General features: G+C 31.4%; 1 protein-coding gene across 1 annotated transcript; it reads left to right on the top strand.

Moving 5' to 3' along the window:
• Positions 1 to 53: 53 nt before the first annotated feature.
• Positions 54 to 20,936, top strand: LOC139520325 (RNA/RNP complex-1-interacting phosphatase-like). The gene is made up of 10 exons (XM_071312866.1): positions 54 to 210; positions 4,657 to 4,732; positions 9,637 to 9,668; positions 10,283 to 10,382; positions 11,015 to 11,094; positions 11,368 to 11,414; positions 12,456 to 12,516; positions 14,825 to 14,871; positions 17,504 to 17,573; positions 18,456 to 20,936. Exons 1-10 carry the CDS (start codon positions 194 to 196, stop codon positions 19,039 to 19,041), a joined length of 1,116 nt encoding a protein of 371 aa, XP_071168967.1. The 5' UTR covers positions 54 to 193; the 3' UTR covers positions 19,042 to 20,936.
• Positions 20,937 to 25,279: the final 4,343 nt, after the last annotated feature.

Genomic DNA, 25,279 nt, shown 5'->3' with positions numbered 1-25,279 from the left:
TCTACTGTACTAAACACTTGGTTGATTAAGAACTTTTGTGATTTTTCTAATTTTAGAAAGCGGTCCGGGAATTTTTAATATGCACTTCCGGTTGTTTCGAAAGTGCAAGTAAAAATAGTAGAACGTAATTTTCTAATTCTGTAGACCATAACGATTTTTTTACAGGGCAGAAAACAACAAGTTTAAACAAAATATGCCACCACCAGACAGGTAATTTCATTTTGACATCTGATCGCGCTGCTGCTTGCTGTAATTGCACAGGCACTTGTTTCTATAATTTACGACTATGAGTCTATACTAAAGTTAAACAGACTCTAGACAGTCTAGTCCTATAAGTTAACATATGACCTCAGGGGAATTGTTAACTATTTCTGATTTATTTTTTTTACCTATCAATGTGCCATTTGAAAAAGTAAAAATGAAATTATCAGTATAAAAACGTTAAAATGAATAAGACTGCAAAGCCATATGTGAGGGGTGGTAGGAGGGGTCCTGATCCCAAAATCCCCGGCTTAAAAATACCAAATCCTGAGGTCCTGAATTTAAATAAACCTAAATCCTGACATCCCAAAATTCGAAAAAAGAATTCCCTGATCCCGAAAGGGTTAATCCTGAAATCCTGAGCTTAAAAACACCCGATCCTGGAGTCCCGATAAAGGTCCTATACCCCCTCATATGTTATAGGACTAAACAGACTGATTCACGTTCGTTCGGACAGTCCCTTTTCTCTTGTACATTGTACCTGTTCGCCATAGTCCCTTTGCTCTTATACCTGTTCGCCCAGGGTCCATTCGCCCTGGCTTTTTTTGTATTGATGTAAAGTTGCATAATCACGTTCATTATTTGAACAGAGTATGTAACAGTTTGTTGGTAAATTTGCCAAATATTTCTTCCTCTTCTTTAAGTTTCTAGCGATCCTTCAATTGTCGACTATAAAATTTATAATTTACATTGTACAATGTACTATTGTAGCAAGAAAAATCAAAAATAACAAAATCAAAAAATCAAAATAACATAAGTACAAATGTACATTTGAAAAATAAAATTAGATAAAACTATATACATTTGATAACAGAATAGTTAGGGATAGAATATGGGATGAGAGCAAATTCTGAGATCATATACTCTTGAATCCCGGTACTGTATACGTACTGCATGATAATATTTGTTTTGGCAGATGATTCAAATTTATAACTGTTCGTGGATAAAATGAATATTTATAACTGTCTTTAGATGTTTGTATTTGCCTAAATGAGTGTGAATTGGGAATTTGCTATGTCAGCTGGTTTTATTGTCTAGTTGGATCAAAAGGTTATGTGTAGGGACTGATACAATTGCATGTATAATTTTGTAAAAGAAAACAAGTCTGTATCGTAAATGCTTGTATTTGTATTGCTGCAACCAAAATAACATTGATTTGCATAGTAGAATATTGGGGTACAATGTATTTATCTTTATTAATATATTTTACAATTTTAATAATTCTTGTCAGTCAATTTATGTATTATAAGAAATGGATTATGAATATAACTTAAAAATGAATCCTTGTCATGGTTTACAGTTCGTCCCAGATTTGTTTAATTCGTTCCAAGTGATTTTGTTCATGCATACTAGAATATGAGACTTACATCTTAGGTTGGGAGATAAATACTAATCAGCTGGCAATCATGTATTACCAAAGCACATGTATTTACCACCATGGTCTACATTTTTAACCGGATTTTTGTGACAAAAAAGTCGGTTATTGATTTGGGGATGTACGGCGGGCGGTCGGGCGGGCGGGCGGGCGGGAATCAAATGTTGTCCGTGCATTAACTCATGAACCGTTCAACCAAAGCTTTTAAAATTTTAATATGTTATTACTGACAACTATACGAAGGTCAAGTTCAATAATGGCGATTTTGACTTTTACCGTTCATGAGTTATGGTTCTTGAAAGATTGAAAAATGGAGTTGTCCGTGCATTTACGCATGAACTGTTCTACCAAAGCTTCCCAAATTTTAATATGTTGTTACTAATGACAGAATGGAGGTCAAGTTCAATAATGACGAATTTGACTTTTACCGTTCAGGAGTTATGGTTCTTGAAAGATTGAAAAATGGAGTTTCCAGTTGTGTCCGTGCATTTATGCATGAACTGTTCTACCAAAGCTTCCGAAATTTTAATATGCTGTTACTGATGACAAAATGGAGGTCAAGTTCAATAATGACGATTTTGACTTTTACCGTTCAGGAGTTATGGTTCTTGAAAAATTGAAAAATGGTGTTTCCCGTCGTGTCCGTGCATTTTCTCATGAACCATTCAACCAAAGCTTTTGAAATTTTAATATGTTGTTACTGATGACAAAATAGAGGTCAAGTTCAATAATGACGATTTTGACTTTTACCGTTCAGGAGTTATGGTTCTTGAAAGATCGTAAAATGGTGTTTCCATTCACGTTGTTGCATTTACTCATGAACCATTCAATCTAAGCTTTTCAAATTTTAATATGTTGATACTGATGACAAAATGGAGGTCAAATTTGATATTGACGATTTTCACTTTCACCATTCATCAGTAATGGTTCTTGTGATATTGCCAGGACACAAATAAATGTTAATAAATCCGGTTTGCTGTCGTTGTGACAGCCTCTTGTTAAACATCTTATTGCGATTTGTTCATCATAACTGGAAATCACCAAGGTCCTGTACAAAATATCTGACTCTACAATGAAAATGTTGATTGTTGTATGAAGTCAATAGTTCAAGTGTTCAAGATAAGTGGGTCAACCAGCACAGATTCGTAAATAGCTATAAGGTGTAATGCCAGCACATATTCTAAATCAAAAGTTCTTAAAACTGGAGATTCAAATAATTATATCTAGTTTTAGTTTTATCGAGTCCATTTGCCTTGATAACATGCATGTTCACCCCGTGTTCTTCGACCCATAAAAAGTTTGCCCTACATATGATATATATACAGTATACTTTATATAAAAAAGTTGAATAACTCCCATGAGGTCTTTTGAATTATATTTTGATCAACACTATTAGAGAATGACTTGGATTTGAAATGGTATTTAAAGATTCCCAGGAACAGCGGTATTGTCAAAATGTCAACTTGAAGTTCAAATTGAAGTGTGATGAATTTTGATGGAAATTAAATGTACTAAAATCAGAACTGTCAAACCTTATAATATATTTTCAGGTGGCAATAATTCAAATATTATTAAGCTATCACTCATAATTTTTAGCAGACTCAAAAGCTACTAACAGCATGAACCGGATTACCTTAACTAATATTTTTTACACATTGTGACTTGGATTCTTGCTCAAAAGGGAGATTTGTGACCCTTTCAACTATCAATATTAAAATTGGGAAAGGAAATGGGGATTGTGTCAAAGCGACAACAACCCGACCATAGAGCAGACAACAGCCGAAGGCCACCAATGGGTCTTCAATATAGCGAGAAACTGCCACAAGCTTAGGTGTCCTTCAGCTGACCCCTTAGAAGATATGTAGACTAGTACAGTGATAATGGACGTCATACTAAACTCCGAATTATACACAAGAAACTAAACTTAAATATCATACAAGACTAACAAAGTCCAGAGGCTCCTGACTTGGGACAGGCGCAAAATTGCGGCGGGGTTAAACATGTTTATGAGATCTCAACCCTCCCCCTATACCTCTAGTCAATGTAGAAAAGTAAACGCATACCAATACGCACATTAAAATTCAGTTCAAGAGAAGTCAGAAGATGTACAATGTAACAAAAGAAACTAAATAAAATGACAATAATACATAAATAACAACAGACTACTAGCAGTTAACTGACATGCCAGCTCCAGACCTCAAATAAACTGATTGAAAGATTATGTCTTCATCATATGAATATCAGGTACAATCCTTCCCATTAGGGGTTTAGTATCATACTATCATAAAATATATGAGAAGAACATAACCCGTGTCATGCCAACAACTGTTTTTTAAATAAATGTGTTTAGTTCCGATGCAAAGACCCTATAAGTGAATCAATATTAGTTGATATTGAGTACACATGTTTATTGAAATTAAAATCTATTTTGTATGATGAGGAAAAATGTCACTGTCACTCTGACTGACAGCCTTAACAAAGATAACTGCTCATTGATAAAGGCTGTATGCTGACCTGCTATTGTTCATATCTTTGACCTTTTTGTCTTCATCATGTTTATGGATAGTTGTCTAATTGTCAATCATGCCACATATTTATATATATACTGGGTATGTTTTTGACCCCTCCGTTTGTTCGTCTGTCTATCTGTCAGTCCTGTTCTTGTCATCTCAACTCCACTGAAACCACACAACAGAATTTCGTGAAACCGTTTTCTATAATAAAGACATACTATGTAGATGTGCATATCGACAGGAAATTATGATTTAATAAAAAAAAAATCCCAATATACTACTGCAACAGCTTGTCATCACAACTCCTCTGAAACCACACAACAGAATTTCATGAAACTGTAGAAAATAAGGACATACTTTGTAGATGTGCATATCGACAAGAAATTATAATTATGATTCAATTTTTTTTTCTTACAGTTATTTTGTTTGTCCAGTGCCGATATAGGGACGTGGGCCGGGGTATGTGAGCGCTCTCACTAAGGTTCTTTAATTTTATATATGTTTTAGGTGGGAGAAGTATGGTTCCCTTGGTGAAGTGATAAGTGGTACCAAGTTTGTTGCATTCAAAGTTCCATTAAAGAAGGTAAGTCCTTGATATATATATGTGAATACTGATCATTTTAAATTAAAACCTAATGATGCCCATTATGAGCAATAACTATGTAATCACAGTAAGTTGCATGAGCATGAGCAAAACATATAAAGGTATTTATTATGTTAAAAGCAGTATTATTCATTTATTGTCTGCAGTCATGTCAGTTGTTTGTTAATTATTGAAGATTCTTTGAAGCAAAACAAAATTAAGAGTTTAGTTAAAGGACTACCAGCTGTTACTACAGTTTTCCATAACATTTGATTTGTTTGTCAGCAAAGATTTCTCAATAATTACAGAATCTATACTAAAGTGTGTACAAACAACTATAAGATTAATTTTGCTTGTTTGCTAGATGAACCATGAAATCAATACATGTATTAGCTTTGTTCATTGCCTATCGAAAATTTCTAACCAATCAAATCACAGGACAAGTAACAAACAGATTAAACTTGAAACCTGGTTGACCATTTTGTTACTATAATCATAATACAACATATACTAAGCAGGAATCTATTGCAGACTGAGTATTAAGAAAATCTGTATTAGTACATGTTTTGTGTACTACACTGTAGTATGATAATTACATAGTACATGTACACAGGACTAATTCGATTTAAAAGATTTATCAGTCCATAAATGAAAAGTATACATTTAACAAGCAAACACAGATGTTAAATGACAATCCTTTAGCAACAGGTTTATATATTCATTGATTTAATTTATTTCTTAAATGAAAAAAGCAATGATTAGATATAGGAAGATGTGGTATGAGTGCCAATGAGACAACCCTCAATCCAAATTACAATATATAAAAGTAAACCATTATAGGTCAATGTACGGCCTTCAACACAGAGCCTTGTCTCACACTGAACAACAAGCTATAAAGGGCCACAAAATTACTAGATGTGTAAAACCATTCAAACGGGAAAACCAACGGTCTAATCTATATAAAAAAACAAGAAACATGTAGAAATTACATAAACAAACGACAACTACTGTACATTAGATTCCTGACTTAGGACAGGTGCAAACATTTGCAGCGGGAATAAATGTTTTAATGGTACCAAGCCTTCTCCCTTTTTCTAAAACCATAGTATATAACACCACAACATATAAAAACACGATAAAATATCAATTGGAAGGCTTACATGTAGCTCAATCAGCAGATGCAGCAGAGTTGTAATCGCAATAATTTCAACTCGCATTTTGCATAATTTGTATTAATTAAGGGCATCCGATACAGTTTCTCGATAAAATGTCATTTTTATAATTTTGTAATATGTTGTAGGCCTTGGCGAGTTATAAAATAAAACACAAAATAAAACATAGGTCACCGTGCTTGTTTTCGAGAAAATTGAGGCTGAAAATTTGGGATTTGTGCAATTTTGTAAAACAATTAGGCAATGTTATAAAATTTTTGGAGCAGATATTTTTCGTCGTAAATTATTAAGATCGGGTTCAATCTGAAGCTGTGATAAGTGACAAAAAGGAAAAAAATAAATCACTACACGAATAACTATACAATTATTCAAGCCTTGCTTGACATTGCGGACCAGATGCTCAAAGTCGTATTTTTTTAAACCTAAAAACATGGAAATAAACTGTTTCTGAAAATGTCATTTGTATCATTTTTCTGCATAAACTGCATTTTGTCATGCTTTCTCCAAATCTCAAATACAAAATATAGGTCACCATGCTTGATTCCATGATAAACATGATAAACGAGATTTATCCTAAAAATTGTGTCCCCCCTTTGTAACCTCAACGTTAGCGCTAAAGTGCACGACGTCGCTGGCAGACAATTTCGACGTTATCTCTGCAAATTACCGGCGATATTTTTCAGATGTATAAATATTGCTTGTAAAGTACTATCTATAAATTGGTTATATTGTTTCCGGAAATAAAATCATGTGAATAACAATTACCTCTCTCTGTTTGTGGTCTAAGTGAGAAACATCTCAAGAAAAGTTTTAACGGACTGTTGACAATTTTTACGGCTTTTAAAATTGAAGACTCGGCAATTAAGAACTTGACATACAGGTATATTTACTGTACACACTCGTATATTGTTTCATACCGTATATTGACCTCTAGATTTGTTTTGCTTTGTTTGGTGGGCTGCTGTTTCATTACAAATATTCCTTAAAATCCTTTTATTCACGTTTAAATCACTGAGAAATCCGTTTTTGATGATACGTATTGAAAGTTCACGTCGTTTGGACAGTAAATCAAATTTAACGCGCATTGCAATTCGAATTAGAATTTACATTAGGACGTGAAACATTTCGAATCCGAATTAAACTAATTCGAATAAGTTAATGCGAATCGAATTCGAATTACGTGTGAACTCAGCATTATGCTGCAAACGGAACTTCTTTTTTTGTACATAAATTGCAGAACATACATTAGGCCGTTACTTTTTTCGTTTGAATTGTTTTACATTCTTGTTTTCAAAATTCCAATAGGGAACATACCTTTTATAATTGTATAAATAAACCAATTGTTCAGACGTTTCGGCCATTGGCCTTCTTCATTGTCATTTCGTGACCTTTTATAGCTGACTATGCAGTATGGGCTTTGCTCATTGTTGAAGACCGTTCGGGGCCCTGTAGTTGTTAATTTCTATCATGTTTGTCTCTTGTTGAGAGTTGTCTCATTGGCAATTATACTACATCTTCTGTTTGATGTGGTCAGAAAACAAAAGCAAACTCTTATAAAGGAGAATCTTCAATTTCCTAAAGAATGCAATTGTCCATGCAAACAATGAAACTATAACTTTGAAATTTTTGATTTGGCAAAACCGATTGGATTAGTTGCGATTAAAATCCTTCTCTCATAGCATAATTTTATTGGTAAATAACTTTTATATTTTTTTCACCATAGCGCGTACATAAAATATCGCACGTCCATTCCTCTGTCTGTCCTTCAGGTCCTTCTGGTTAATTACATTTTTCAAGTGAACAATTCTTCACAACTTTTTATAAAACTGATATCGTATGGACACGTTCGAAAATCAGTGCATATCAACTATTCTTTAAAAGAGTTATGCCATCTGGAAACATTGATTATATTGGAAATTGCATTGTTTTTGCTGTCATCCCGTCATTTCTCTAATATATTTACAAAAAATATAAAGAACAAAATAAACAGCTGCGCTACGAGCGCATGATACGCCCGTCGTGTCATTAAAAAACATTATACATGTTTTTAAAATAACACGGTGGTTGTACAGGAAGTCATGCTAAGTATATCTTGTCTCAATCATTATGCTTGCTCAATAGTAAGTTTGTATTTCACAACATGTTTTATATGATCCCCAAATTGAAGCTCAATAAAAATTCAAGAACTCAAAAATGAATTGAAGAATCATCACGAAAAAGTACACAGATCTTAAGAATAATTTAACTAAAAAGTATGTGACAGTGAAGTTTTATGCAATAATAATAAATAGTTTCTGAGATACGGCGTGACATGTGAAAACCCGCTCTTTTTGTCATAAACTCAATAACTCTAAAATCAAATTTTGAATCATCCTCAAAAAGTATATACAGATCTTCAGATTAATATAACTAAGAAGTGTGTAAATTTTTAAGCAATAGTCATAAATCGTGTTTGAGTTACATTGCGAACTGTGAAAAAAAATTGTTTTAGTTACAAAGTCCTGTAACTCAAAAAGTTCACCAAAAATTAAACAGATTGTTTGACCATCATGACTGAAAAAAACAATGTTGTTCAGTTTAATCTAATTTGGATAATATGCTGTTCCATGTTTACGACGGACATTTGTATACTATAATACGTCCCGTAAAAAAATTACGGGTGTATACACATATTGTTGGCTATTGCCTTTCGTTAGATAAAATACGTGCAACGTTGAGGAAATAAGAACTTTGTTCTTTTATGTTAGCGGAGTGTACCTACGTTTTCGGTATTAGTTTTAAAATATCATTGGTTTCCTGTGCTGCAATACAATGACATGGATGATGAATGATAATAAAAAAATTGTTTTATTTCTTATGATGTTATTAGACTGTTATCCTGTTAGAATCAAATGCACTAATATTAATGGCGTAGAAGTTAGCATGCAGGAGAAACAGAAATTGGAGCATCGAAATTCCACATTACGTTTCTTATTACGGAAAATTACACGCATTACGTCCCGCAAAAAAGTGACTTTTTGCGGGAATTCAAACGCTTAACGTCGCGCCAAGAGTTAACTCCCTTGAAACTGTATCGGATGCCCTTAAACAGGATTTTTCTCAAAATGGCATTTAAGTCTAAAGTGACAAAATCGCAATAATAAATGCACGCAATAATTTCTGAATTTACAATAATTCATAATAGCAATAATGTAATGCAATGGTAGAACAAGAATTTCTCTTTATAATCAACACCAAAATCCTAGTCACTTCTCTGATTCTTAAGTATTGAGAGCCCTGAAAAGGTTATGATTTCAGCCTTCACAAGACAATAAGACATGTAAAAGGTGGAAAATTTTCTATTTGTTTCATTTGTAATTGTTAAATGTTGAAAAGTTTCAAGATAAAATTGAGAATGGAAATGGGGAATGTGTCAAAGAGACAACAACCCAACCATAGAGCAGACAAGAATATATATAAGTGTGTCAAGCAGTAAATATGGAGTTACTTATTTCAGTGTACACATAAAATGACACAATACCTGTACTGGTGTGTGTTTCTGATAAGATCAAAATCAACTTAAAAATGATTTTACAAACTGTCTTGAAAATAGATGAAATATTGGGTCAATGTTAATAAGACAGCACCCAAACTACACAAAATTTTCTAGCTGTAAAATCAACAATAGACATGTACATGTACAGCTGTAACCAATTGTATACTATAATAATTATTATCACAAACTCATTTCAGGAGTTGCTGTCAACTGTTCATGAGAAGGAAAGGTAAGTCTATTAAAAGAAGATAAAAGGGGTTGAGAATAAGGGAACCTGGGAATGAGGAGATGGGGGGGGGGGGTAAAGGACCTAGGAGTTAAGTGTAGGAATTGGTGGAAGTGATCAAGTAGAAATGAGGGGAATGCTAGAAAGTAGAAACTGGAAATGCATACTTGGCCCATACACCTAAATAATTTGGTCCTATATAATAGTGTATGGGAAGTACAGGGTTTGTATAATAGAATGAGTGTCACTCAGAATTGTATGATTAAAGTAGCTTTAAAACAGTAAAATGAAAATAACAGTACTAACTGTAATGCATTAGCATGTATAGAAGACAAATGCAGTAAGCATGTAACATAGAATATGTACAGCTGTACAACATATCTTTCTAAAATATTTTATTTAGATATAGAAATGATTGAAAAGCATACAATAGATACAAGTCAGTAGTTTATTAGCACACTCACAATTACAATATAATAACATAAATGGAAAAAAGGCAAAATTGCATCTCAAGAAAAATTAAAATCCTATACTTTCAGTCACTTATGATTTACCTTACTTAGTACTTCATTTTATTTTTAATTTTAAAATATTTTAATTAAAACCTGTATATTTAGATTTGGTCCTGAAGATGTGATAGAGAAATTAAAAGACAAAGGAAAAGAATTGGGACTAGTTATAGATATAACATATACGGATAAATACTATCACAAAGGAGTAAGTACTTCTAATCAACAAAAAGATTGGTAGTGCAAACTTCAAAGTGACAGCACATACCAAGATTAAAACTGAAATAGACACGAAGAGGTCAATATATAGTCTCTAGCTTCCAGTTCAAGGATCAAGTTCCAAGAAACCCTGATATATTTAACATGTTATTAAAAAAAAAATCAAAATGGTTAAAAAGGAATTCCTTTTTAATAATGTTTTTCAAACATAAAGCAGATAGTTAAAAAAAAAGTTATATATAACTATGATTACCGATGCCTTGCCAAGTCCACACCTAGTTGTTGGACCAAAAAGGTCAACAGGAAAAGAAATGATCAGAATACAAAAATTCACACTCACTTCCAATTTATGGAAATGCACTCTTTAATATATGAATTTACAAAATTTATAACACTGTTGTCAGTTTGAAAATGTTATCATTTAAATGGATGTATGACAATATGTATGATCTGAATCATGAAATGAAAACCTGGTAAATCAGGGGTGAAATATTTTTTCAGTGGTCCACTGGCAAAAATACAATTTTCTGCTAAACACTGAGATGTTATGTGACCTTGCTGTTTAACTTTTTGTCAGAAATGTTCTACATGTATTAATTTTAAGAGCTTTAAATTTTGCAGGAATTTTGTAGAAAAAATGTTGAACATGAAAAGATTTACACTTATGGACATGTTGTACCAACAGATGCTGTCGTTTACAGGTAAATTTAGATGTGTGTCTGTGTCAAAAGGATATGCATACCATTATAAATAATAAATAAAAAGGGTCAAAGAAAATCCAGAGTTCTGATTGAATTTTAAATAGTCAAAAGATTAAAAGTCATGGATAGGACAATTTGAAATAGGCCCAACTTTGTGGACAGTTTTGTTTTTATTTTGAACCAGACATCTTGACTTTTTAGATTTGAAATTTCACAGCCACTATAAATAGACTAGATTTATAAATAATTTTCTGCCATGGTTTGTCATTTTAGATTTTTCGATGTTGTAGAGAAATTCATCAAGAGAAATAATAAGGAAGGTAAGTAATAGTTTATTAGGAAGGATAGATTGGTTGAAAAATATTTAAAGTCAATTGAAGTAGAGGTGAAGAGGTACAAATGAATAAAAAGTAACTTCATGATAAACATAACATTAAAAAGTAATGGTTTTAGCTGCTGTGGTTTAATGGGGTATTACTATTTTAGGTATGGAATATTTATAAACAAATATCAAGATCCAGCCCATGATAACATCAAAGATCGACATATGGAAGCAATACATAATTTCAAAATCTAATATGAACTATGGTTCCACAGCTAAATGAAAAGTACATATAACATAGGATGACAGCTCTCTCAAATTAAAGTTTTTTTTAATTTTTATTCAATTTATTTTTCAATGTTTTCCTGTTTATGATCTATTACATATTACAAGATTGAAAATGCATTATTCAGGATTCATGTCAACTAAAGTGACTTGAACTCTCAAATTTGATTTGTAATATGTATATACTGAAATTAGACATTTCAAAAGTTCTAAAAAGAAACAAAAAACTGCATGGAACCGTTGTAAAGTATCATCATTTTATGATTATTTTTAGACTGAACTTAATCATCAACATGACCTCCGAAGATTGGCAATGGGAATGTAACCCCATTATAGATATGAACATTGATATAATTGGTCAACATCAACTGAATAGGCAACAGAATACTGACAATTTACCATGTATACTTTGGTTCAATGTCATAAATTTAAAAAAAAATAATAATAATATTTCTGTTCAAGTACATGTACATGTAGTAGATTACTTTTAGTGTTAATCAACTATGAGGGGGGATAGGACCTTTATCGGGACTCCGGGATCGGGTGTTTTTAAGCTCGGGATTTCGGGATTGACCCTTTCGGGATCCGGGAATCCTTTTTTTCGGATTTCGGGATGTCGGAATTTGCTTTATTTAAATTCGGGACCTCAGGATTTCGTTTTTTTAAGGCCGGGATTTCGGGATCAAGACCCCTCCTATCCCCCCTCAACTATGCCTTTGAAACACATAATGCAGTTTATCAATTTTCTTTTTAGAAATGGTAATAGGTGTACATTGTACACATGGAGTTAACAGAACTGGTTACATAGTTTGCAGGTAAGAATAGTACATAATAAATTAAGATAATCCAGTTTAATATTACACCATTAAATATAAATTTCTTTTTGGTTGACGGAAGGCATCCAAATAAGAGATAAAACTAGTTAACTTCTGCAAATTTTTGCAAAATTGTAACCTAGAGGGCCTAAAATCAGTGTCAAAAGAGCTTGAGGAAAAACTTGACATTTTTTAAAAACTTTTTATCATTTTGTACGCTGATGATACTGTTTTGATGGCCGAATCAGAAACTGAACTCCAAAAACTTTTAGATTGTTTCCAAGATTACACAGATGTATGGAAGCTAAAAGTTAATGTTGATAAAACAAAGGTCGTGGTTTTTTCAAGGAGACGACCATCATGTGATTTTCAATTTTTATTTAATGGCAAAAAACTTGATATTGTTGATGAATTTAACTACTTAGGAATAGTTCTAACAAGAACAGGCAATTTTAATAAAACAAAACAGTTTAATTTAGAAAAAGCTACCACGGCTCTGTACGAAGTGTTGAGACTAGGTCGACTACATAATCTTTCTATATGTAGTCAGCTGGATTTATTTGATAAAATGGTAAAGCCAATACTACTGTACGGTTGTGAAGTATGGGGTATTGGCAATAACGACATGATTGAAAGGGTACATCTAAAATTTTGTAAATTGTTATTAAGTCTGAAAACATCTACACCCTCTTATATGATTTATGGGGAGCTTGGGAGATATCCTATAGACTTGGACATAAAAACTAGGATTTCATTTTGGGGGAAATTAAACTCTGGTAAAGAGACAAAACTATCATATATTTTATATAAATTGTGTTATCACATGTCTATTAATGACAATGTGAATTTTTCATGGTTAAACAGAATAAAGACTATTCTGAACGAATGTGGTATCCCAAATGTATGGGAAACGCAATCTTTTATCAATTGTAAGTGGTTAGTTTCATTCACCAAACTTAGACTTAAAGATCAGTATGTACAAGTCTGGCATTCTTTACTTGAAAACTCGCCAAAAGCAATAAATTACAAACTTTTTAAAGATTTTTTTGGAAAAGAAGGTTATTTTGAAATTCTTGGGAACAAACTGTCTATTGATTTGTGTAGATTTAGGACCACAAATCACAAGCTCCCTATTGAACAGGGTAGATGGAACAATATAGCTAGAAACAGTAGAATTTGTCTTCTATGTGATAAAAATGATATTGGTGATGAAATGCATTATATATTAGAATGTAAATACTTTGAAGAAAACAGGAAACATTGTCTGTCAAATTATTATTTAAAAAATGCAAATATTGTCAAATACAATCAGATTATGTCTTCAAAAAACAAATTAGAATTGATTAAACTATGTAAATTCATAAAGATTATTAACACAGGTGTATGTGCTCCTGGCTGAAATGGACTTCATATATTGTATTAGCAACTATTTTGTTTGTTCTGTCTTCTTGTAAATATTTTACATAATTCATTTGTCTTCTCTATACCTATGTAATATGGTTTATTGAGAATAAAGATATATAGAAGTCATTGCAAGGTTTTAATAAATGCAATTAATGGGACTAGTTGAGCATCTCATCCTCTTATTTTTGCACTTTTTTTCACATGACTTGATTGGTGTGGGAAAAATATTTCTCTTCACTTATGAAATATCTGTGCTTGGCAATTGATTGGTTGAAGTTTGATTGTGACATTAAATTTTCTTTGTTTCTTCTGAGATTTCCTATTGTGACATCATGAAAAAAGGCGACCATGTCTGATCATATAAAAAGTACACAACTTTCTTCAAATCTTTGAAAAGGAAGGATAAAAATCATAAGAGAAACAGATTCCACCACTATAACTCTTGTGTTACGATATTTCTCTGCTCTCAACAGTTAAATTTTAATTATATAAAAAGCTCGGCCAGATTCACGCCTTAAATATTAAAATTTAACTGTCTGGAGTGGAGAAATATCGTCACTCACTTGTTGCAGTTGTGGAATATATATTTCTAGTATCTGACACATAGATCTGCATGCAACTTTTCCTGAAAACACCATATTTATCTTACATTTTTGTTCATTATTAAAAAAAATATATCAAAAGTTCACAATAGTTCCAGAATTTACAAGAGATACAGGACTGAGGTTTGAATTACATTCATTAGAATTCAATAAATCTTTATGTAATTGTTTTAAAGAGATCTCCTGAGAAGGTGAAGTTGACAGCCATTAGACTTGGGACTTTGTAGTTGATGTGGCAAATATGATGCTTTAGAACAATTTATAATTTATTCTGTCTACTTTAAATTTTATTCTAATTTTAGGTACATGGTTGAGAGATTAGGCATTGATCCTACTGAGGCTATGGAGGGTAATTGATTTAAGTTATTGCACACTTAAAAGATAAATTTTTAAAACATTTTTAGATTTTGTATCCTAAAACATATTTAAAGCAACACATAAAATAAGCAGTCTTTGATATCTTACATGTAAATGTAGATGTAAAATATTTCAGTATAAACTTTGAATTCAATTGGTTGACAACAATTTAATTGAGATATTAATACAGATTAATCATTACATGGATATATTTTTTTTAAAGTTAATTCATTTTTATACGACCGCAAATTTTGAAAAAATTTTCGTCGTATATTGCTATCACGTTGGCGTCGGCGTCGTCGTCGTCGTCGTCGTCGTCCGGCGTCCGAATACTTTTAGTTTTCGCACTCTAACTTTAGTAAAAGTGAATGGAAATCTATGAAATTTTAACACAAGGTTTATGACCACAAAAGGAAGGTTGGTATTGATTTTGGGAGTTTTGGTCCCAACATTTTAGGAATTAGGGGCCAAAAAGGGCCCAAATAAGCATTTTCTTGGTTTTCGCACTATAACTTTAGTTTAAGTTAATAGAAATCTATGAAATTTTGACACAAGGTTTATGACCACAAAAGAACGGTTGGGATTGATTTTGGGAGTTTTGGTCTCAACAGTTTAGGAATTAGGGGCCAAAAAAGGGCCCAAATAAGCATTATTCTTGGTTTTCGCACAATAACATTAGTTTTAAGTAAATAGAAATCAATGAAATTTAAACACAATGTTAATGACTACAAAAGGAAGGTTGGTATTGATTTTGGGAGTTTAGGTCCCAACAGTTTAGGAATTAGGGGCCAAAAAGGGACCCAAATAAGCATTTTTCTTGGTTTTCGCACCATAACGTTAGTATAAGTAAATAGAAATCTATGAAATTTAAACACAAGGTTTATGACCATAAAAGAAAGGTTGGGTTTGATTTTGGGAGTTTTGGTCCCAACATAATAAGGGGCCCAAAGGGTCCAAAATTAAACTTTTGTTTGATTTCATCAAAATTGAATAATTGGGGTTCTTTGATATGCTGAATCTAACTGTCAATATATATGACTGTGTATGTAGATTCTTAACTTTTGGTCCCGTTTTCAAATTGGTCTACATTAAGGTCCAAAGGGTCCAAAATTAAACTTAGTTTGATTTTGACAAAAAATGAATCAGTTAGGTTCTTTGATATGCTGAATCTAAAAATGTACTTAGATTCTTGATTATTGGCCCAGTTTTCAAGTTGGTCCAAATCGGGGTCCAAAATTAAACTTTGTTTGATTTCATCAAAAATTGAATAAATGGGGTTCTTTGATATACCAAATCTAACTGTGTATGTAGATTCTTCATTTTTGGTCCTGTTTTCAAATTGGTCTACACTAAAGTCCAAAGGGTCCAAAATTAAACTTAGTCTGATTTTAACAAAAATTGAAATCTTGAAGTTCTTTGATATGCTGAATCCAAAAATGTACTTAGATTTTTTATTATGGGCCCAGTTTTCAAGTTGGTCCAAATCAGGATCTAAAATTATTATATTAAGTATTGTGCAATAGCAAGTCTTTTCAATTGCACAGTATTGCGCAATGGCAAGAAATATCTAATTGCACAATATTGTGAAATATCAATTTTTTTTTAATTAGAGTTATCTTTCTTTGTCCAGAATAGTAAGCAAGAAATATCTAATTGCAAAATATTGTGCAATAGCAAGATTTTTTTTTAATTGGAGTTATCTTTCTTTGTCCAGAATCAACTTAAATCTTTGTTATATACAATATACAATGTATATTCACTTTTTACTACCAACTGATAAATTAAAATAATCTTTACCATTCAGTGATAACAAGCAGTTTTTTTACATCTTAATATTTTATGATGTATTTAAATGAGTAGTTATTGTTGCAAACTCCATTAGAAATTTTAATTGAGATTAGTTTTGGAATAAGGGAAAGGGGGATGTGATTAAAAAAATTGGGTTCAATTTTTCTCATTTGAAATTTCATAAATAAAAAAGAAAATTTCTTCAAACATTTTTTTGAGAGGATTAATATTCAACAGCATAGTGAATTGCTCTAAGAGAAACAAAAATTTTAAGTTCATTAGAACACATTTATTCTGTGTCAGAAACCTATGCTGTGTCAACTATTTAATCACAATCCAAATTTAGAGCTGAATCCAGCTTGAATGTTGTGTCCATACTTGCCCTAACCGTTCAGGGTTCAACCTCTGCGGTCGTATAAAGCTACGCCCTGCGGAGCATCTGGTTTATAATTGAATAAGTTGATCCAGAAAAATACAGGCATATCTCACTTTAATGAAGTACAATTGAAATTTGAATTATACTGCACTGAGATATCAATCCTGAAACAATATAACTGCAAAGGACAACAACAAAACTAAAAGACAACAATAAAACTGTAAAAGACAACAATCTTAAAATAAAGAAAACCATAAAGGTCAACAGTCTTGCAACAATCCTAAAAGAATAAAACAACAAAAGACATGCAAGGGTAATTAATGGTCTTCCTCAATATACAGTTTATTCCATATGGCTAACACTAAATCACCAAGTTTTAACAAGTACATTGGTTGACTTGCTAGATAGGCTTTGCATATGTAGTAAATAGAAATGCACCTTCATGTTTTTTTTCTTGCAGCTTTCAAACAAGCCAGAGGTCATCCAATTGAAAGGCAAAACTATATTGATGATTTACTTACACGGAAACAGTAAGTAATAAAAAAAATCTTACACTTTATTCAATATACTTCAATACTTACGGTTAAATTTTTAAAATAATATTTTAGCAACAAATTCTTTAACTATGAATCTATTATGATATACCATTGTTATTCAGTAGTTTAACCATTTAACTTTAGAATTTTTATAACCCATAAAACAGCTATTATATAGATATATACAAATCCATGAAAAAGAAAATTGATACTTTTGAAAAGACTGTCAAAAATAGTATAGCCCAAACAATTTTGAAACAGCAGTATGCCATGTAATATTTGTTGTTACAATATTTACTTTCATAATTTGTATTCAGAAACAATTTCTCTTATTTTCTTTTTACTATTAACCAAAAAAACAAATTGTCTTTTTATTATTAAAAGTATCTTGTGCATGCACACTTAACTTCCCAGATAAATAAAGATATAACTTATATATCCTCTTTTTAATGTACCTCAAATGAAACCATATTGGACAACAAAAACAAGCAAAACTTTTAAAAAACAAGTCACATCAATGTATTAGTGTTAAAAAGGTCTCAAAGTAACATATTGAATTTATGATTTTAATGAAACACATCTGCTAGGAAACTTAAATCTAGGTCTGTGTTTGACCCTTTTTGTAATGTGGCTGTGCATGTCCAACTAACTTCAGTTGATGAATAATATTTATGGCAAAATATCCAAACCAACAATGCACCAAATGAAACCAAATTTGACCAAACATACACAATATTTTTTCTATTAGTCAAAAAAGGTCTAACAGTGAACTTGGTCTCTTTTTGGAATATCATTAATAAACTTTTTACAGATATGAAGTCACACATTTTTATTGTCAACTTTTAGAAAGCTAAATATCTTGATAATTTTTTGTAGTAACCCTGATTATGTGATAGGTGATCATCCTCCAGTCCTTAAAGCAGAGAATGCGAACAAAAGTAAAAAAGACAACAGTGACCGATATAAACCCTGGCTGAGACACAAAAAACATGACAAGACACAGTCAAGTGCTGCGGAAGTGGAAGAAGATAAACAATATCAAAATGATTTTCAGACTCTGCAACTGAATAATTCTCATGCATTTAACGAAAGTCATCAAAGGGGATATCATAGTTATGACAGAACGAATAATTATGGCGGTGAAAGATCAAGTGGTTATAACAGGCAGAATAATTATGGCGGGGAAAGATCAAGTGGCTATGACAGACAGAGAAATTATGGCGGTGAAAGATCAAGTAGTTATGATAGAAGAAACAATTATGGCAGAGAAAGATCTCATAATGATTCACATTATCATAATAGAAGAGAGGAGTTAAAGCCATATCATAGGACGTTTAAGTCTAGCAGGAGTTATCCTCCCATTGATGACCGTTCATATGGAAAAGATAATAGTTATTCAAGGACGTCAAGACATAATTATAATTCTCAACCTAATCTGCATATACATGAAAACAAATATTAACATTTATCAATGCAAAATGTAATTTATGGGTTGTTGTTGGCATTTAAATATTCATTGCTTGTGCAGACTCAACAAAGAATGGTAATAGCTAAATGGTGTAGGAATATCTATTTGTTCTACTGTAGCAGGAATTATAGGAGGGAACATGTTTTTGTTATCCTCCAGAAGCAATTTAGTTCCTATGAATGTGTTTTATGGCTTTTTATACAGTCATGCACATAGTTGTATTATTTTTAAAGAGATTCAGCAATTTAAGGGTCTTATTTAGATCAGATATGCCTTTCCTATAGGTTGTTTCAATATTGTTTTAATTCATATGGTATTAGCCATGTTATAATGCATGCATCCATAATTAGGAAATCTGCAGACATAACACGAAAAAATTCATCATTCATCAAGAAACTTGAATGTTTTTAAAACATACAAATGTGATAGTTTTATGAGATACATGTAACCATATATTTTATGGCATTGCCATAGGCAATGAGGACATTACGTGTTGCCCAGAAGCAATCAGAGTTGTAATTTGGGCAGTGAGTCACTTACCTTTTTAGAGTTATGCCCCTTTTTAACTCTTTCAAATTGCAAAGCTTGTGCAGGGCATTTGTGTCTTGACTCATTCTTTTTTTAATTTAAATACATGTGTACTAATGAGGATTTTAGCTGAAGTAAGTAAAATTCTGTCCCTCCCATATCAGGGCAAAGTTTTGGTTTAATTAAGTTTACCATGAACCTGTGGTTATATCTACTTAAAACAAAATACACCTGTTCATTGTGATTTTTTTTAAATATAAGCCAAACTATAGTGTTTACCAACATTGTGAGGTTAAATGAATATGTAGTTATGAAAGTGCAAGAGGGATATGACGTCCTATGAACAAAATTGTCATATTCTTGCTCAATACTATAATCTACTACTTGATATAAAAATGATAAGATGTGTGATTGCAAAATCCAAACTTAAAAAGGCCCAGAAATGACATTATTAAAATGGTTCAAACCAGAAAACTAACAATTGGATTTCTGTATACAACAATGAACAAAAAACAAATATGATAATACAGCACTCTGACAAATCTTTCATTCAATGCTTAAAAACAACATTCCTAATAAGTTATTAGAAAAAACTTCATATGTAAATAAAATGAATTTGAAGCTCCCATACCTGTCATCTTACCCGTATCCGGCAAGAATTTCACCCCTCACCTAGGATTTTTTAAATATCCGCAGGGATATGAAATAAGGATTATGAAAAACACAGCAAAAATACCAGGTTTATGATTTCATTGTCTCAATACAAGCTAAAATTTATACAATTCAAATTAGTGAGGTAAATAGTTTATAAATGTTCCGGAAAAATATCCAAGAACTAACCCCACATTCTTTTGGTATTTTTCGCTTTTTGGCATTTATTTCTCAAAAAGCCTTTGGTTAAAAAAAGATTTTTTTTTCCAAAAAGTAATATTGTTTGGTATAATTATGACCTTTTTCAATTTTCATAAAAATATCTCCAAGCTCTAAGTCATTTTTTTTAAATTTATACCAATACATGTATTACAAATACTTCGATTTTTTTGTGAAAATACATGCTTTTTCTTATTTTGTTAATTCTTAACTACAATGTAGATGCTGTCAACATTTTTATTGATATAAAGAAATAAAGCAAATACCTCCGAGTCAAACATGTAATACATAACATTTCATTACCTGTGTACTTTAATTTCCATGTTACACATGTAGCAAAGTAACAGTTTTAAACAGTGATAAAGCATAATGTAGAAATTTTAGGAAAGACACCATTTAAAACTTACAGAATGTATTTTCCTAGCATTGTACATACATTTTAATGCATTTCAAAAGTTACAACAAGAACAATAAAGAACAATTATAGTTTATGTTTCGGTGTTTTTATTTAAAGAAGTCGTCCATGTTGTAATACATTTGTTCATTAGGTGTGAGACCACCAATTAAAAATCTCGATTTGTGCAACTAAATTTTGCAATTTTGATAGCTTTCTAAATATTTCACCTTAAGTTTAACTTCTTAGATACCAGGTATATCCAGAATTGTCATTTATCAGCTTCCTACATGCCAATTTCCAACATACCTTTAAAGACCTCTAAGAAAAAAATTGACCTTCCAACAGAGGTACTCCAAAAAATAACCCCTGGTTTTCTGGAAATCTTAAATTAGTCTACTATGGAGCACATTTATCCTCAATTTTTAATGCAAACTCATAGACCAGTGAATTCTGGCTAAAAATAGTCTAAATATATTTCTCTTTCACCAAAAGTTTCATTTCTGCTGGTTATATTAAGTGAACAAGGACATCATGACATAAGCACTATGTTGTGTCAAATAAGGGCTACTTTTACATACGTTCTAAATTGGAGGGAGTAATTGGTGGTCTGACACCATTATGTAGGTGAGTTTCAGGTTAATGTAAAGAATAAGAAACTTACAGAAGAACCGTTGCCATGTCAGCCATTTACAATCTTTATGAATTTGTAGTAACAGATATTTGTGTAAAGTTGATTGTAAAATCTTCTGACAACTTGTGTCATATGGTGGAAAACAAATAAGACTGGTTCTTCAGTCTACTACTTTAAATCCAGAAATTATTGCGATGTTTTTATTATTGCAAAAAATGTGGCAGACTTATAAAAGCTATAATTTAAACTAGCATTTTGAAATATTTTATATGAATTAAACAGGATTTTTCTCAATATCGCAACATTAAAATCGCATTTTGGTCTAATAATCATCGCAATAATTTCTGAATTTACAGTAACTGATGTTTTGACCTTGACCTCAGACCTAAGAATAAATAGGATCGTTTTCTTAATAAGGCATGGTACCTACACAAAATTGGAAAGATCTGTAATATGGCTTAAAGATGTTGTTAAACAAACAAAAATTCCCCAAAAACTGGTCTTTTAGCTCACCTGGCCCAACGGATCTGTTGTAATTTTAACTTTTGCAAAAAATCATCTCCCCTGGAAATACTTGAACAATTTAAACCAATCCTTAGGGTATCAAGTATAAAATTGAAGTGTTTTTATTTTTGTTCATGGCAATTAACCAACATGGCCACCATAGCTTTAAATAATGGTAAACTGCATTTATTGTTTTTTTTTCTAATACTAGTATCCTGAAAACCATAATAGATGGATAAATATGACTAGCCATTTTAGAGAAAATCTGGTAGTGCAAAAATGTTCATAATGTCAATTTTCACCAAAATAACCAGATAACGATAATTTTTGACTAATTATTGACCCCCCTCATTATTGAGTTGTTGCTAATTATCTTAAAACTATTTTAGATTGGTAGAAACTGTAAACAGCAAAAGTTATCAGCTATTCTGGATTTAGATTTTAGATTTTTTGTAGGAGTTCTTAAAGGATGAGTTTTGGTTTATTTTATAATTTTTAGTCTCCTACTGACGAGGTGAAAGGGGAAATCAGTTTTCCACACTTTTTTTTTTGTCATGCTTGAAGGTATTGTTTTGATATTTGTTGTATTGTTTTATCATGAAAAGTCACAGATCAACCTTGAATTTTGTTCCAATCTGATAATTTTGTGCAGGGTAATGGTCCTTGGGACTTGGAACTCAAATAATCAGTTTTCCAAACTTTTTCATCATGCTTCAAGATATTGATTTATAGTTTTATCATCTTAAGTTACAGATCAAAGGTCAAAGTTTGTTCCATATGATTTTGTGCAGACTTATGGTCCTTGGACTTACAAAATTCACTTCAAAATCAATTTTCAAGACTTTTTTTACCTCTGTCTGTCCATCCATCCATCAGTCCGACTGTCCTATGCATATTTTTGTTGCATTTTTTCAGGAACTACTTGACAAGGACTACAGAAATTTGGTTTCAGAGTTTATATAAGTCAGTTATACCGTGTGATGAGTTTTTAGATTCATCACTCGACAACTTTTTGTTTACGAAATATTTTGGCGAGGGTATCAGCAGTGGGCAGTAGCTCACAGTTTTACTTCGTCATGCTTGAAGATATTGATTTGATATTTGTTATATAATTTACACCATGACAAGTTCTAGTTATAGATCAAAGTAGCTTTTTGTTAAAATACACATGATACAAAGATTTTTGAGGCCCCTCATGGGGGGGGTCCTAGTAATCACATAATCACCATTTTTTTGCCAATATAATCACATAATCATTAAATATTTGCTTATCTTTAGTAATCAAATAATCATAAACTAAAAATACAGTCCTAGGTAATCAAATAATCATGAAATATTTGGCTTAATAATCAAATAATCATTAAAAAAACGGCCAAGTAATCACATAATCAAAAACCCCATGAGGGCCCTCATTTTTTAACCAGAAGGGGACTATGTTTTGCCATTCAATACTCACAGAATGCTTGAATAAAAATAAGGAGATGTGTTTACAGTTTCTACCTATGATGGCTATCTATTGTATAATGGGCAAAATATTACTGATATCAACTTCGCTTGAACTCTTGTGGATATGTGTCTCATTGGCACTCATACCACATCTTCCTATATCTGAGCATGTTTCTATTTGGATTCCTGATGTCGACTTCACAGTGTTAACCCTCTACAATTAATACATCCTTCATCATTTTCTGTCCGGAACATATAAGTAATCCAATTCTGTATACTTCCATTTTCAAATGAAGTTTTTATGTGTGACCCCGTCACAGTGTCAAAAATTTGGATAAATGCAGGATTTGCATTTGCCATGTCAGTTTGTAGAAGATGATCATTGTGTGAAAACACAATATATTTAGTATCATTGTGTACTACAGTCTTAGGTCAAAAGTGTTTCACCTATCACAAATTATATATATATATATATCTAACTCTAACACTGTTTGAAGTAATTTTCAGACTTACAGTACACACAGAGAGGATGTAATCTCATACTCCCTACACTGTGTAAAAACTTGGTGTCACACCAGGAAACTCCAGCAACACTCTACAAATTTTGGGAGGAAATTGGGAGAAACTTGGAGTAATTCCTCCCTAAAACTCCTTAATTGTTTATTACCTTGGTGTGGTTTCTCCCAACACCACGATTTTTATTGCTATGTTTACCTTTGAAGTGTGCCACTAGACTGACTAGTTGTTGACTACAATTAACATTTCTTATGTTTCCTGTCATTAAATGACAGTCACAAAAATGATGAAAAGTGTGAGATTTGTTAAATTTTATCAGAGATATATTATAGTTTGATTTTATTAAAGATTCCTGCACAACTTTTTATTTATTAAAAATATTCAGCATTTGTTCCGACAGTGTTGATTTTTTCATACCTAAGAAACATAATTAAAACAAACAAAATATCACCTGTAAGTGGAGTATAATTAATAGAAAATAAAGACATATATTTTAATTGAATTTATTCAATTTTATTTTGATAAATTTAAATAATAAATGAAGATTATTTAACTATAATATGTATGAAATTAATCTACATTATTTTATTATATTAATTTTTTTGGTATCATTACTATTATTTTTAAACCATGTATTATATATTAATATCTATATATGTTTAAACTGACTATAAATACAACTTATTGTAAATATCAAGTTACCTTTCTTAATTATGAGATTATGAAAGAATGTACATAAATTTCAAATCTAAAAATACTTTTTGTATATAATTTTTTTAAATCATTTCATTAACCTTTTTTATAGTAGCTTTCAGAAATAAAATTAAACTAAATAGGAAATGATCAAAATAGAAAGAAGTGAGAGAATAGTGGACATGTAATTATGTGTCTCTGTCATGACCATGCAGTCATGCTTTGTTGATTTTTATTACTTTTACCTGCAATCAACAGGTCATAAAACCCTCCCAGATGGGAGTAATTACTTGGTATTTTTTGGGAGGGGAAATCTGTGTTTCACAGTGTGACACTGTGTTACACCAGAATCATATGGGAGTATGAGATTACATCCTCTCTGTGTGTACTGTATATATATATATATATATATATATATATATATATATATATATATATATATATATATATATATATATATATATATATATATATATATATATATATAAACGCCTAAAAAGTGTACATAACAACACCAATGATATAAAAAGGAACTATAAATGTAATTATTTATAAATATTTCGGATAACAGATATCCTTCGTCAGTCAGATTCTGATGTCAAATGAATCATCTAAAAGTCTTCTTAGATTAAACTTGTTCTAAATCT

Source organism: Mytilus edulis, chromosome 4, assembly GCF_963676685.1.
Source record: "Mytilus edulis chromosome 4, xbMytEdul2.2, whole genome shotgun sequence".
Taxonomy (NCBI): Eukaryota; Metazoa; Mollusca; class Bivalvia; order Mytilida; family Mytilidae; genus Mytilus; species Mytilus edulis.
Note: the sequence above shows the minus strand (reverse complement) of the source record. Positions and strands in the feature narration are given on the sequence as shown.